At 49.1% G+C, this 15,558-nt stretch overlaps 1 protein-coding gene across 1 annotated transcript; it reads left to right on the top strand.

Annotated features, from left to right (window-relative positions):
• Positions 1-4,537: 4,537 nt before the first annotated feature.
• On the top strand, positions 4,538-15,524 carry LOC131552093 (peroxiredoxin-6-like). Its single transcript, XM_058795606.1, has 5 exons — positions 4,538-5,515; positions 13,704-13,860; positions 13,933-14,079; positions 15,144-15,290; positions 15,373-15,524. Exons 1-5 carry the CDS (start codon positions 5,394-5,396, stop codon positions 15,514-15,516), a joined length of 717 nt encoding a protein of 238 aa, XP_058651589.1. The 5' UTR covers positions 4,538-5,393; the 3' UTR covers positions 15,517-15,524.
• The last annotated feature ends 34 nt before the right edge of the window (positions 15,525-15,558 follow it).

Raw genomic sequence — 15,558 nt, 5'->3', positions numbered from 1 at the left:
CTGGTGATCTTTTATATGTTAATGACATTAATTAGGAGTCGTTTACCAGGCAGAGCACATCTGAAAGAGGCATTTTCTGTGCATACATTCATTCTATGAATCACGTTGTCACGTCTGGACTGAGAGACAAACACTGGGTAAGCAGTAACAATCTTCTTTAATTGTGCTCAACAGAAAATGTTTTCCCGCAAAGGGTTCAAAACGATAACATAACACAAGATCTTCTCATAGAGGGATAATCAATCTTATCTTGGTTCTCCTTTAGGTGAACTCGGGTAGGAGAAGGAGTCCTTAGGTTCCGGCAGTCCAGAAGGTAGGTAGCGGTATGAGATTGGCGTGCAACCTTGAGATCAGCCAACGATGGAGTGAGGTGAGTGTTTGGATATAGTGTGCAGGTAAGTGGCATCAGGTGGTGATCAGTAGTCAGGTGATTGTGAGTGGGTGTAGGTGGTTGATGTGATGGGTGGATCTGTGACAGTACCCCCCACCCCCCGACGGCGAGGGCGACCACGTCCTCTTGGAGCAGGGCGGTCAGGGTGTGACAGATGAAAGTCGGAGAGAAGGGATGGATCCAGAACATCCTCTCTGTTTACCCATGATCTTTCTTCGGGGCCAAATCCCTCCCAATCTACCAATCTACCCTCTTGCTCTCCCGGAACCAGTGGTCAACCGCCAGGACTTCTGAGGGCTCTCCTGTCCAGGGAAAGAGTGGCGGTTGAAATCAGAGTACGCACTGAAATGGGGTGAGTCTGGTTTTCTCTTGTCGTAATGAGTTTTGTGCGTACTCGGCCCAGGGCAGATATTGGCTCCAGTTGTTTTGGTGCTGATGGTAGTAGGCGCAGAGATAACGCCCGATCTCCTGTATTTTGCATTCGGTCTGGCCATTGGTTTGGGGGTGATAACCTGAGGAGAGGCTGACCGATACTCCTAGTAGGCGGAAGAAGCTACACCAGACCCTGGAGATGAACTGAGGTCCTCTATCCGAAACAATATCCTCGGGGAGACCAAAGTTTCGAAAGACATGTTGGAAGAGAGCTTTGGCGGTTTCTAAGGCAGTGGGGAGCCCCCGTAGAGGGATCAGTTTGCAGGCCTTTGAGAATCTGTCCACAACGACTAGTATGGTGGTGAAGTTATTAGAAGGCGGGAGATCCGTAGCGAAATCTACTCCGATATGGGACCAGGGTCGGCGTGGAATAGGTAGTGGAACCAGCTTGCCCTCCGGTAAGTGGCGTGGAGTGGATGTGATGGCGCAGACCGAACAGCCCCGGACGTAACGGGTGACATCTTGGGCCATGTTGGGCCACCAATATTTGTTCCGGAGGAGCGAGAGGGTTCGTTGGCTGCCTGGGTGACCTGATCCCGGAGACGTGTGGATGGAGTCCAGTACGTATTGCTTCCCTTCTGGACCTCCCGGCGGAGCGGGTTCTGTCCGAGTGGCGGCACGGATCTCATCATTAACTTTGTCATGGGTTTAAGCTTTTGGCTTCACAAAGGTATTGAAGTTTTTTATGGTCGGTTATTACCTCGAAGGGATGTTGCGCGCCCTCCAGCCAGTGCCGCCACTCTTCCAGCGTGAGTTTGATGGCCAACAACTCGCGGTTACCGATGTCATAGTTTTGCTCCGCCGGGGACATCTTCTTGGAGAAATATGCGCATGGATGGAGTACGGGAGGTTCACCCTTTCGTTGGGACAACACAGCACCGATCCCCACTGTGGAGGCATCCACTTCAACCACAAAGCTGCGGCTGGGATCCGGATGGGTCAGAGTAGGAGCGGTGCAGAATGAGGATTTCAGCTTGTGGAAGGCTTGTGTGGCTAGGGGTGTCCAGGTGAGTGTTTTGGGCTTACGTTTGAGAAGAGAGGTCAGGGGAGCCGCAAGGTGGCTATAGTGGGCGATGTAGCGCCGATAGAAATTTGCAAACCCCAGGAACCTTTGTAGTTCCTTGATGGTAGTTGGGAGTGGCCAGTTTTTGACAGCATCCACCTTGGCGGGATCCATCCGCACTCCTTCCGCATCTATGATGTACCCCAAGAAGTGAATTATGGGTTGGTGGAACTCACATTTCTCAAGTTTGAGATAGAGATGGTACTGACGGAGGCGTTGGAGTACCTGGGCCACATGGTTTTGATGTTCTTCGAGATTCATTCATGAAGTTTTGGAAGACGGATGGTGAGTTTGAAAGACCATACGGCATGACCCGGTATTCATAGTGCCCGGTGGGTGTTATAAAGGCCGTCTTCCACTCATCTCCTTTGCGAATACCGATTAAGTTATAGGTGCTGCGGAGATCGAGTTTGGTGAAGAGCCGGGCTCCACGGAGTTCCTCTAGGGAAGCGGGCACTAGTGGTAACGGATAGGCGAATTTGACAGTTTGTGCGTTGAGTGCTCTGTAATCAATGCATGGACGTAATCCCCCATCCTTCTTTGCCACAAAGAAGAAACTGGATGCCGCGGGTGATGTGGAGGGACGGATGAACCCCTGTTGTAAGGCTTCCTTTACGTACTCCTCCATGGCAGCGCGCTCCGGGATCGATAGGGGATAGATACGCCCTTTAGGTAGTTTGGCCCCAGGCAGCAGGTCAATCGCGCAGTCCCACGGCCAGTGAGGTGGAAGATGGGTCGCAGCGACCTTACTGAATACGTCCTGGTAGGTGTGGTAGGCTGAGGGAATCTGGACAGACTTGTGTGACGTGGGACTCTCGATGGTGGTGGAACAGAGCGTGATGGAGGGCGTGATGGAGGACATGGTATGGCGAGGCATCGGGAGGCCGGTTAAGCACTTCTCGAAGCAGGACTTACTCCATCGAAGGATTTCCCCCGAGTTCCAATGCAGGTCTGGGTGGTGTTTAGTGAGCCAGGGCCTTCCTAGGACCACGTCTACAATGGCTTCTTCCAGGATAAGGAAGGAGATTTGTTCTTCGTGGAAGTGTCCGACGCGGAGAGTGACCTCCGGAGTGTGGTGACGCACTAACCCCTTCCTTAGCAGTTTCCCTTGGATTGTGGAGTTTTGATACGAGGTGGTGCTGCGGAGTCAAGGGAGTTGGATTTGGCGGAGACTGGTCGAGGAGATAAAGTTTCCAGCGGCCCCAGAGTCGATGAGAATTTTGACTGGAAAAGAGCGGTTTAGGTGTATGATTAGGGCATCACCATGAGGGATATCAGAGACATCAGGGTGGAGATGAACCGTACTCACCGTTGAGCGTGTGGGGCGAGTCGGGCAGGAGGACAGAGAATGACTCTCGGATCCGCAGTACATACAGAGGTCTTGAGACATTCTGCGATAACGTTCCTCCGTGGACAGGTGGTAACGACCCAGTTGCATGGGTTCTGGCATTGGTAGAGCGTTTTTCGGTGAGGCAGTGGCGGAGGCATCTTCGGTACGGCAAGCATTAAGGTGTTGGGAGATGTGCAGTGATTTTTGTAGGAAGCTTTCGAGTCCCACGGTATCATCAATGATTGACATTTGTTGTCGGATGGATGGTTCGAGACCCCGTCGAAATGCTGCTAATAGCGCAGTTTCATTCCATCCACTGCTTGCCGCTAGAGTGCGGAATATCACATATCGGCTTGCCGTAGTTGGAAGAGCTCATCGTGTACTGAGATGGAGGAGGCAGAGTGACTGAATACCTCGCGGAAGTGATCGATAAAGGCATCCAGGGACCGCACTATCGGGCTGTGCGAATTCCAGAGAGCCTCAGCCCACTGTAACGCTCTTCCCGACAACAGAGACATGATGAAGGCGATCTTTGCTCGGTCGTTCACGAACTGGTGAGGCTGGAATTCAAAATACAGGGAACACTGGAAGTAGAAAGCCACTGCAGGCGGCCGCCTCGCCGGAGTAGATCGCCGGTTTGGCCATGGGACATACGGAGGGAGACGGTAGGGCAGGAGGTGGCAGAAGAGATTCGCGGAGCGTGCGAACCAGTTCGGCGAACGGATCCGGTGTCGGGGGAGTTTGAGCCTCCATGATGTTTCGCTCTGCCTTGATGTTTCCTTTCGTGGGCTGATCTTCTGTCACGTCTGGACTGAGAGACAAACACTGGGTAAGCAGTAACAATCTTCTTTAATTGTGCTCAACAGAAAATGTTTTCCCGCAAAGGGTTCAAAACGATAACATAACACAAGATCTTCTCATAGAGGGATAATCAATCTTATCTTGGTTCTCCTTTAGGTGAACTCGGGTAGGAGAAGGAGTCCTTAGGTTCCGGCAATCCAGAAGGTAGGTAGTGGTATGAGATTGGCGTGCAACCTTGAGATCAGCCAACGATGGAGTGAGGTGAGTGTTTGGATATAGTGTGCAGGTAAGTGGCATCAGGTGGTGATCAGTAGTCAGGTGATTGTGAGCGGGTGTAGGTGGTTGATGTGATGGGTGGATCTGTGACACACGTACGCATATTTGAGAGATGATCGTAAGATCAAATTTTGGATGGTTTCTGTGCAACATTTTATAAATGAGGCCCAATCTTTCCAGTTTTGTGGAGTGATATTGATGTCTGTATATTTCTAACTTACAAATATATTTCAAGTGATATAATGTTAATATACCAAACTACTTGAAATTCCAAAATCTGCTTTGTACCTTCAAATGTAATACAGGTGGTACAATAGAAATCAGTAGAGTTCATTGTAAGCGACCCATCCATAAAACCTAAACGTGTACAGATGATGAGTGATTCAGATTCACACACATGACACTACGATAAAACAGTCAACATGAACTAAACACAAAACACCCTAAACACACATTACTGAAAGCAAAAATGAGGAGCAGAAGTATTAAATACAATCAGGCGTAGACTGGGACAAAATCTCACCCTCATCAGGCTGTCCCATACACCCAAACTAATTCTCAAACACGGACAACCCTACTGTTTGTACGGCCATCTCATAAAAAAGGTGTAAATAGGCTGGGGACACGCTAAACCTTCACTTCCAATTTACTTTTCAGTCACGTTATTTTGGCCTGAAAACTCTCACATGACTTTAATACTCAAGATTTAACAAAACTATACTTTAGAAATTGCCTAAATGTCAAAATTAGTATAATGTTATAATGTCATCATTACAATATCTTTACAGAAAAATCCTAATACTGAACAAAAGTCATATTTTTTCCCTTATAAAAGTACAAAGTACTGTAAAAGTACAGTAACCATGTTTTTTTTTAGTGTTACAGAAGTGTTACAGACACAAAGTCCCCTGACAAGACCAACATCTGCAACGGAAATCTGATCAAGACACTTTCTTAAAAAAAAAAAAAAGGCATTGCAAAAATCTGAAAGCAGTGAAATAAACACTAATGTAACAGTGAGTGAGGGGAAACACTGCAGTAAATCACCATACGTGTGGAGAAGAAAACGCCTTCTCACACACCAAACCACACTTCCCAGCATGCAACACAGACACAGAGAGACAGACAGATGCTGCAGGATGCTGTTAGGAGACGTCTTTCCCAACTTCGAAGCCGATTCCACTTTTGGCAAAATGAAACTGCATGATTTTCTGGGAGATTCGTAAGTGTGTTGTGATGTGAGACTGTGTTGTGTGGTATATGTGTTGCTCTTCATAGATACAGTAGTTTTATTCTCAATGTCCACTGCCTGAAGATACATCTAACAATATCCCTCTTCTTTCTCTCGTCCTCTGTGTTCTTATTATTCTTCAGTGTTGTTTAACTGTGTAAGGAAATGAACTGAAATGAATGTCTTGGATATAAGATATGAGTATGTGGCTTGGCTATAAGCTAGTCTCTCTCATAAAGTCCTCACAATGGTCAACATGCAAAGTTTGTACGTGTCCAAAGCTGCTGTCTTTGTCTAAATCGTGGTTGTGTTTGTAGGTCAGGCACCATTTTTACCTCTTCAGCTACATGAAAACGCTGACAGAGTCTGACACACATAAAGACCAGAGTCAGCTAAACACTCTTTCACTGTGTGTGTATGCATGTGTGTGGTGTGTGTGTGTGTGGTGAGTGAGTGTGTGTGTGTGTGTGTGTGTGTGTGTGTGCGTGTGTGTGGTTCAGGTAAACCCTATGCTGTGGACAGTGTTGGGAAAGTAAGTTTTAAAAGTAATGCATTACAATATTGGATTACTCCCTAAAAAAGTAACTAATTACGTTACTTAGTTACTTTTTATTGAAGGTTAATTTTTAAATCTGTGCAGGGCTTGCTTGTTTGCTTTTAATTCAAAAAGTTCTATTTTTGGCAAATATAAAAACCCTTTCACACCAAAAGCCTCAGGCTGAAGGAAAAGTGAATTCACGTCTAACAGTAAAACGTAGAAGAAGAAAGTTCAGATATCTTCAGCGATTAAAAAAAATAAAACATAACATTTCTAAAATATGTTTATTAGCATTTGTTCAAACATCAAAACAAACTAAAATTAATTAATTAATTTAAAAAAAAAACAGACATATTGCAAAACATTGAGACATCTGCAATCAAACAAAAACTAAACAAATAAAATACAAATTTAGAAGAACAAATGTTAGTTTATCGTTGACTCGTTTTTGCTTAGTATGGTTGAATTGGATCATCGAAGGTCAACAGCAAATGAAATGGTATTAAATACATAAAGGATATTTGTATAATTTAACATTTAATTACTGCAGGTTTAATATTCTGAGTTTGCATTTGTCTGTTTTTATTGATTGTGAGGAACACTGAATCATGTTCGCACACAACGCTCTGCTCTTACTCCTGATTTTTCTCAACACCAGAGCTGTCCGTCAATACATGAGAAACACAGGAACTGCTGTTACTTATCTGAAAAATAACTTTTTTAATGCATTACTTTACTAGTTACTTGAAAAAGTAATCTGATTACGTAACTCGCGTTACTTGTGTTACCCCCAACACTGGCTCTGGACTAAATGTCCCCACAACGATAGTAAAACCTGACACTTTTGACATTGTGTGGTCATTTTTTCATCTCCAAGAGGAAAACCAGTTAATAAATAACAAGTGTGTCTGAGCAGCACAGATGAAGTGTGTTCAGTGATTTCAGTCGTGCAGAACCTTGTATTGAATGTGCTGCAGTGATGGAGATGTTTGGCAGTAAATGAAGCGGTTCCTCACTGTAACGCTGGTCTTTACTACAGTTACCAGGTCAGACCATCACTCAACCATCGACCATCGCCGAGAAACTGAATGATCTGTGCTTTTGAGGTTTTTCTGTCTGTTTGCCAGTGTTCACATTCATCTCTGATTCAGCCTGACATTCAGAGAATCTTTTACCAACCAATCAATGACCTTGGATCAGTTATTGAATTTCTGAGAACCTCTGGCCATCAAAACACTCACTGATAAAATGTCTTTAGCAAATGGAGGATATTGACCCTCGTGTTTCGCACATCAGCTTTTCGCTTTCGGAGCCAAGCCTTCTAGAAAGACTGAAGACACTCATTCCGCAAGTGTCTACGAGTGAGATTTGAGTGTTGGTGCGACAGCGCGTCAGCGGGGGTTGCCGGTCCAGTGCTGCTGCTTCTTCCTGGTTGGACGGCGCGCTGCAGCTCGTCAAACTGCGGTTGCACAGCGACCTCTCCTGGGCGCTTCAACACTATTTTCTAAAAGAGCAATATCTAAAAGAGCTCCACGAGTGATGGGCGTCTTTTTAAAGATGGCTTCCCGCTTGTGTGTTTCTGGATGTGGTCGTTTCCTGGCTTCATCTGACGGTCACGATCGCTGTGTCTCGTGATTGGGCTTTCAGCACGCTGAAGCAGCGCTCATGGATGAGTCATGTTCTCATTGTGGGAACATGACCATCGCAATGCTGCGCTCCAGATACCTCCTCGTCAAATGGGGAGGCGTAACCCACTTGCCATGCCCCGTTCTAGCTCCTCCGGTTCTCGGAGGGCTACTTCGGCTCATGGTCAGGGTGACTTGAGGATCACAGTGAGAGCTTCCCCGTCGAGTGCATCTCACTCCTCCAGCGCATCACACCATCTGGTGTTTCCGGACGAGCCCTCGGGATCCCCGGTCAGGGCGAGGCCCAGCATCTCGTTCGGAGCACCAGCGGATGACAGGATGTCGATCGCTGCATCGGAGGGCGAGTTAGGCTCTGGAGATGATGATTCGGCTGTGCTGCCTTCGTCAGGAAGAGTGGTGTTGTCCGAGTCAGATTCAGAGCTAACTGCTATGCTTTCCCAGGCTGCCGAGAGCGTCGGGCTGCACTGGAGGCCGCCTCCTTCTCCCGAACGCTCGAGGCTGGACGATTGGTTCCTGGGGGCACAGGCCGATCGCCGGCAGCCTCCTCCGGTTCCACTCTTCCCGGAGGTGCATCAGGAGGTGACTAGATCTTGGAGGGCACCTTTTTCTGCCTGAAACAGGCCTGGCCCCTCCTCCGCCCTCACCACCCTCGACGGTGGGGTGGCCCAAGGGTATGTGGAGATCCCCCCAGTCGAGCGCGCTATTGCCATGCAGCTCTGCCTGCACAGTGCTGCCGCCTAGAGGGGTAATCCACGCCTTCCGTCCAGGGCCTGTAAGTTCTCGTCTGCTCTGACGGCCAAGGCTTACAAGGCTTACCCTGCACGCCATGGCCCTCCTGCAAGTCCACCAGGCCAAGGCGTTGAAGCAGTTGTACGAGGGTGGTGCTGACCCAGGTGTGCTGTAGGAGCGCCACCTATGACTGACCTTGGCGGATATGAGGGAGAGTGACAAGCATCACTTCTTGGACTCCCCGATCTCCCAGGCCGGCCTATTCGGCAAGGCGGTGGAGGGCTTTGCCCAACAGTTCTCTGCCGCACAGAAGCAGACGGAGGCGTTTCGTCATATCCTGCCCCGGCGGTCTGCTGCTGTCTCCACCCAGCCACCGGCTGCAGCCCCTCCATCTGCTCGTCGCCGAGGGCGCCCTCCCGTCTCCGCCCCTGCCAAGCTCGTGAGGCGCCAGGGCAAGCGGCGTCCCTGAGATGGGCGACCCGGAGTCTCTGCATCCTGCTCTTCAGGAGATGGTGACCGCACCACTCCTTCCCCCGGAGGAGGGCCAGGTGGAGAATCTTTTGTTCCCTTTTTGTCTTTTTCCGCCACTGGCTTCCCAGCCAGTGGTACCCAAAACCTAAAAAAAAGAGCAGTTTCCTTTTTCTCTGGGTCCCAAGAGGGCCAGGATGGCGGTGCACGAGACACAGTCTCTACACCCCCATCCCCCTTTCTTTTTGCCAGCAGGCAGCAGGGTCCAGTCCGAGGACGCGACACGATGCCTTCTCCCGCACCCCCTGCCCAACCGTGGAGCCAAAGATGCTCCTGTCTTGCGTACAGAACTCGCGGTCCTGCTGGCAAAGGACGCGATAGAGCCGGTCCCTCCAGCCGAGATGAAGTCAGGGTTCTACAGCCCCTACTTCATCGTACCCAAGAAAGGCAGTTGGTTACGACCAATCTTGGACCTGCGTGTTCTGAACCGGGCCCTTCACAAGCTCCCGTTCAAGATGTTGACACAGAAACACATTTTTCAATGCATTCGTCCACTCGATTGGTTCGCAGCGATCGACCTGAAGGATGCGTACTTTCATGTCTCGATCCTCCCTCGACACAGACCGTTTCTCCGTTTTGCGTTCGAAGGGCGAGCATATCAGTACAAGGTCCTCCCCTTCGGGCTATCCCTGTCGCCTTGTGTCTTCACCAAGGTCATGGAGGCAGCCCTTGTTCCATTAAGGGAAGCAGGCATTCGCGTTCTCAACTACCTCGACGACTGGCTCATACTGGCCCAGTCTCGAGCGCTGTTGTGCGAACACAGGGACAAGGTGCTCAGTCACCTCAGCCAGTTGGGGCTTCGGGTCAACTGGGAAAAGAGCAAATCTCTTTTCTCGGCATGGAGTTGGACTCGGTCAACCTCACAGCATGTCTATCAGTAGAGCGTGCTCAGTCGATGCTGAATTGCCTGGAGTCTTTCCAGCACAAGAGGGCGGTTCCACTGTAACCGTTTCAGAGGCTCCTGGGGCATATGGCATCCGCAGCCGTTGTCACTCCGCTCGGGTTGCTTCATATGAGACCACTTCAGCGTTGGCTTCACGACCGAGTCCTGAGACGGGCATGGCGACGCGGTACGTACCGGGTCTCTGTCACCCCGTCCTGCCGTTAGACCTTCAGCCTGTGGTCGGACCTTGCCTTTCTTCGGGCAGGAGTGCCCCTAGTGCAAGTGTCCAGGCATGTTGTTGTATCAACAGATGCCTCTGCCATGGGCTGGGGTGCCATGTGCAACGGGCACGCAGCTGCGGGGCTCTGGACAGGGCCCCGACTGCAGTGGAATATCAACTGCCTCGAGTTGCTAGCAGTATGGCTTGCTCTGCGCCGCTTCAAATCGCTGCTACACGACAAGCATGTACTGATCCATACGGACAACACTGCGACCGTTGCGTACATCAACCACCAGGGTGGTCTACGCTCCCGTCGCATGTCGCAACTTGCCCATCTCCTCCTTTGGAGTCAGAAACATCTGAGGTCGCTTCGCGCCGTTCATGTCCCAGGCGAGCTCAATCGTGCAGCCGACGAGCTCTCACGTCAGCCCGCCTTTCCGGGAGAATGGCGACTCCACCCTGAGACAGTCCAGCTGATTTGGAGACGACTCGGGGACGCTCAGGTAGACCTGTTTGCATCCCCAGACACGTTCCATTGCCAGCTGTTTTACTCCCTGTCCGGGGGGACCCTTGGCACGGACACACTGGCATACAGCTGTCCTCGGGGCCTACGCAAATATGCTTTTCCCCCAGTGAGCCTTCTCGCACAGACACTGTGCAAGTTCAGGGAAGACGAGGAGCAGGTCCTCTTGGTGGTGCCTTACTGGCCCAATCGGACTTGGTTCCCCGAACTGATGCTCCTCGCGACAGCTCCTCCTTGGCAAATTCCTCTGAGGAGGGATCTCCTTTCACAGAGAGGGGGCACCCTCTGGCACCCGCGTCCAGACTTGTGGAATCTCCACGTGTGGTCCCTGGAAGGGACGCGAGGTTCTAGGTGGGCTACCTCCAGCGGTAGTAAACACCATCACTTCAGCTAGAGCCCCGTCTACAAGACACGCTTACAGGCTGAAGTGGAACCTGTTCGTCGATTGGTGCTCTTCCCGCCAGGAAGACCCCCGGAGATGCCCGATCAGGGTCGTGCTATCCTTCCTGCAAGATGGGATGGAGCAAAGGCTGTCTCCCTCCACCCTCAAAGTGTGTTGCCGCTATTGCCGCACATCACGATGCAGTAGACGGTAAGTCTGTCGGGAAGCACGACTTGGTCATCAGGTTCCTAAGAGGGGCGAGGAGGTTAAATCCTCCGCGCCCTCATCTGGTACCCTCTTGGGATCTCCTCTCGGTTCTGACGGCCTTGAAGGAGGAGCCCTTCGAGCCTCTGCAGTCAGTAGAGCTTAAGTTTCTGTCGTTGAAGACAGCGCTCCTCACAGAATTGGCCAAGTCAAGAGGGTAGGGGACCTGCAGGCATTTTTAGTCGACGATTTGTGCCTAGAATTCGGACCGGGTAACTCTCACATTGTCCTGAGACCCCGGCCTGGATATGTGCCCAAAGTTCCCACCACGCCCTTTAGGGATCAGGTGGTGAACTTGCAAGCGCTGCCCCGGGAGGAGGCAGACCCAGCCATTGCTCTGCTCTGTCCCGTCCGTGCCTTGCGCGTTTACGTGGACCGCACGCAGAGCTTCAGGACCTCAGACCAGCTCTTTGTCTGCCTCGGAGGACAGCAGAAGGGAAAGGCTGTCTCCAAACAAAGACTTGCCCACTGGATAGTGGAGGCTATAGTCCTAGCTTACCAGGCCCGACGCTTGCCGTGCCCCCTCAGAGTAAGAGCACACTCTACGAGAGGTGTTGCTTCTTCTTGGGCATTGGTGCGGGGCGCCTCGATAGCAGACATCTGTAGAGCTGCCGGCTGGTCGACACCTAACACGTTTGCGAGATTCTATAATCTCCGTGTAGAGCCCGTGCCCTCCCGTGTACTCACCTCAGGTGGTCAGTAACACCGGACCCGCTCGGTGACGATCACGCTTGCTGCGCCATTCCCCTCTATGGACCGGATACGTGCACTTTTACTGCTTCTCAGAACCCTGTTGAAGTTCCTCCCGCACCCTCGGCAGTCAGGCGTGGTGGAGCGCCAGACGCCAGGTCCAGCACTCGTGTGTTTGCCCAAGGTCAGCCCTTGTGCTGGGCTAGGTGCCCGTGTGTAGTGATTCCCCTTTGGGTGATCCCACATGTGTATTTTCCATGGTACGGCTCCCCTCACGGTGAGCCCGTGTCTTTCCCTGGCAGAGACCTTCTGCCGTCTCTGCTGTGTATTGATCTCACCCCAGGCTGGCTGAGTCTACCTCAGAGACTTCCATATGTAGTACTGCCTAGGCCAGTCCATATGTGTAATCTCCACATGGTACCTCCTTTACGCAGGATGTGGCTTCCATAGCATTCCCCTACTTGGAGTACGCTTTCCCAGTGTTATCCATATCCACTGTAGGGAACAGCAGTGGCTGTCATCTCTGCCTAAGCCCTGTCCTATCTTCCGTCCCAACTGGTGTGGGGACTTGCCGGCTTCCGCAGGGCACTGGAAGGGGTCAGCAATAGTGGCGTTTTCCAAGGGATCCCATTAGTCAGTCACACTGACGTTACATAGAACGTAACTGACTGATAGGGAACGTCTCGGTTACGTATGTAACCCTCGTTCCCTGAAGGAGGGAACGGAGACGTAACGTCCCGTCGCCACAGTTGCTGTACCACCCCTGTACGGCCGAGGCACACAGTCTCGGCTCCTCAGCAGAAAAACTGATGTGCGTTTGCGTGGAGAAACACGCACACCAACTGTCATTGGCTTGTTTTGTTAACACTCGAAGGTGATTGGGCTCTCGGGCGAGATCCCATTGGTCAGTCACACTGACGTTACGTCTCCGTTCCCTCCTTCAGGGAACGAGGGTTACATACATAACCGAGATGTTTCACACTCTCATTTCCTCCAAATAAATAAATACATATAAACAAAAAACAATTAAACACCGAAGGACCCAACTGAAAACACGGACATATAATTATTAATGGTCCTTTATAAGTTAACAGAGGTTTGTAGGTAGTGTTGAACTCGAGACTGGTCTCCAGACCATTTTTGGAGTGCTGGGGCTTCATTAATAAAGCGTGTGTACACTCAGATTTGATCGTAGAGTGTGCGTGCACTTAAATCCACGTCAGCACTCATATCTGTAAAAACTGTCTTTGACGTGGAAAAGTGCTTAGCGTCACGTCAGTGTCTGAGCAGATGTGTACTTATTCTTGTTGGAGTACTGCAGGTTTTTGGAGATGTAAGCTGCTCGCTGTTCTAAATTAAAGGATTTGGATGATGACTGGAGATCTTTTATATGTTAATGACATTAATTAGGAGTCGTTTACAAGCAGAGAGCTGACTTGCGCACAAGTTCAAGATCATGCAATTCATAGATTTCACATCTGAAAGAGACGCATGCGTGTGTTTTCTGTGCATACGCTCGTTCTATGAATCACACGTACGCATATTTGAGAGATGATTGTAAGATCAATTTTAGGATGGTTTCTGCGCAACATTTTATAAATGAGGCCCCTGGTCTCGACTCAGCTTACTTTGGTCTCGACACACTCTGGTCTGGTCTCGATGTGGTCTCGGTTTATGTGGTCTTGTCTACTCCACTAGTTGTAGGATTCTGAAACATTTAAAGCACAGAAACATCTGTTATTGTGACTCCATGAGTGAAGCGTGTTTCTCCATCAGCTGGGGCGTCCTGTTCTCTCATCCTCGAGACTTCACTCCCGTCTGCACCACCGAACTCGGCAGAGCCGCTCAGCTCAGTCCTGAGTTCATCAAGCGTAACGTGAAGCTGATGGCGCTCTCCGTCGACAGCCTGGAGGAACATCACGGCTGGAGCAAGGTTTGCCTCCGTCAGTCTGAAGTGTGTGCTTCTGTTGATCAGCTGGTAACGAGTCTCGACGGCTGATTTCAGGACATCATGGCTTACAATAACGCAGAGCCTGGGAGCCAGTTTCCCTTCCCCATCATAGCGGATGACCGGCGGGAGCTGGTGGAGAGACTGGGCATGCTGGACCCGGAGGAGAAGGACCGCAGCGGGATGCCTCTCACCGCGAGATGTGTAAGTGCAGAATTCATCAATACGGGTTTGAAATAGGGCTGGAAATTAGTGTAGAAAGAGTTTTGGGCTTTTTTTTTTTTCTTCAACACGGGGTCAGTTAACGTGAGCATTTAAAGAACATGTTTGTCCAGAGATCAAACTAATTAGGGTAAAACATGATAAGGTTTTCTTCCTCACCTTGATAACTCAGACAGCAAAATCTCATCTCAGCACTTTTGATGAATGTTTATGCTATTTTTAATTTCATCTGAATATCAACATTTGTGAGATTGTAGAAAATAGTGACGTATTATATGTTAGATATCAATGTTTTTTTGTGTCTGTCTGTTAATGAGGGATCTGTGGACACATCAATGTTTTTAGATTTGTGGAATAAAAATTATAGTTTGTAATCTGAAGTAAAAAGATGAAATTAGACCCTTGGGGTAAGATGGGCTGCTAGAATTGGCACCGAAGCCCTTAAGTGGCATGTTGTTACTAGTGTTATTTTTACATTTAATACTCAGGTAACACTGTATTTTGATAATCCACTTTAGATATTCTACTAACTATAAGTAACTTTGCAACTACATGTCAACTAGCAGTCATTACCATTAGTAGAATGTCTAAAGTGGACTATCGAAATAAAGTGTTACCAATACGTATTGTAATTATTTAATATTTCCATGAATTAGATGTACATTTCAGACATCTTTGCTTCATTAAAACCTTAAAAAAGGTTAACTGAGTAAAATCATTAAATTTCTATTCATGCTATGGCCATATTACATATCTTCAATCAAAATATGGGCAGTTAAATATGTAAAATATTTACATGCCTGTATGCAAGTCATAGAATAATTCTACCTTTCAGATGAATCTCTTTTACTGGGATTCTGGTTTTTCTATCAACTTTTAAATTATTCATCTGAAGTGTCAAAACACTGTTTTAAATAGTATAGATGACTTAATATTTTAAATTATTGACACTTTAAAAATACATAAACATTACATTCTGTAAAAGTTTGATAAAATTCAATAAACTAGCATTGAATGAGCTCTGAACGTGTGTGTTCTTCACTCAGGTGTTTGTGATCGGCCCGGATAAGAAGTTAAAGCTCTCCATTCTCTATCCTGCAACAACAGGACGGAACTTTGATGAGATTCTGCGTGTCATTGACTCGTTACAGTTAACGGCGCACAACCGTGTGGCTACGCCTGTGGACTGGAGGGTGAGGACCGTCTGTTTGGAGATTGATGAGAGCTGTGTTGATTCTTCTGTCTGTGTGTAATGTGTGTGGATCTGCTCTGAAGCCTGGAAACAGTGTGATGGTGCCTCCCAGCATCCCTGAGACGGAGGCCGCGGCGCTCTTCCCCGCTGGAGTCTACACCAAAGACCTGCCGTCTGGGAAGAAATACCTGCGCTACACACCACAACCCAACACACAGCAGCAGTGAACTACAGACGGAGAACTGGAGACGAGCCGTCTGTAAAAACAC

Source organism: Onychostoma macrolepis, chromosome 02, assembly GCF_012432095.1.
Source record: "Onychostoma macrolepis isolate SWU-2019 chromosome 02, ASM1243209v1, whole genome shotgun sequence".
NCBI lineage: Eukaryota > Metazoa > Chordata > Actinopteri > Cypriniformes > Cyprinidae > Onychostoma > Onychostoma macrolepis.
The sequence above is the reverse complement of the archived record's forward strand: the minus strand, read 5'-3'. Positions and strand labels throughout refer to the sequence as shown.

What these genes read in the sequence shown, in the direction of transcription:
- LOC131552093 (XM_058795606.1), top strand. Translation starts at nt 5,394, where the DNA reads ATGCAACACAGACACAGAGAGACAGACAGATGCTGCAGGATGCTGTTA. An exon ending in AACATCACGGCTGGAGCAAG is followed by an intron (nt 13,861 to 13,932) that starts GTTTGCCTCCGT and finishes GGCTGATTTCAG; the next exon opens with GACATCATGGCTTACAATAA. An exon ending in CTACGCCTGTGGACTGGAGG is followed by an intron (nt 15,291 to 15,372) that starts GTGAGGACCGTC and finishes TCTGCTCTGAAG; the next exon opens with CCTGGAAACAGTGTGATGGT.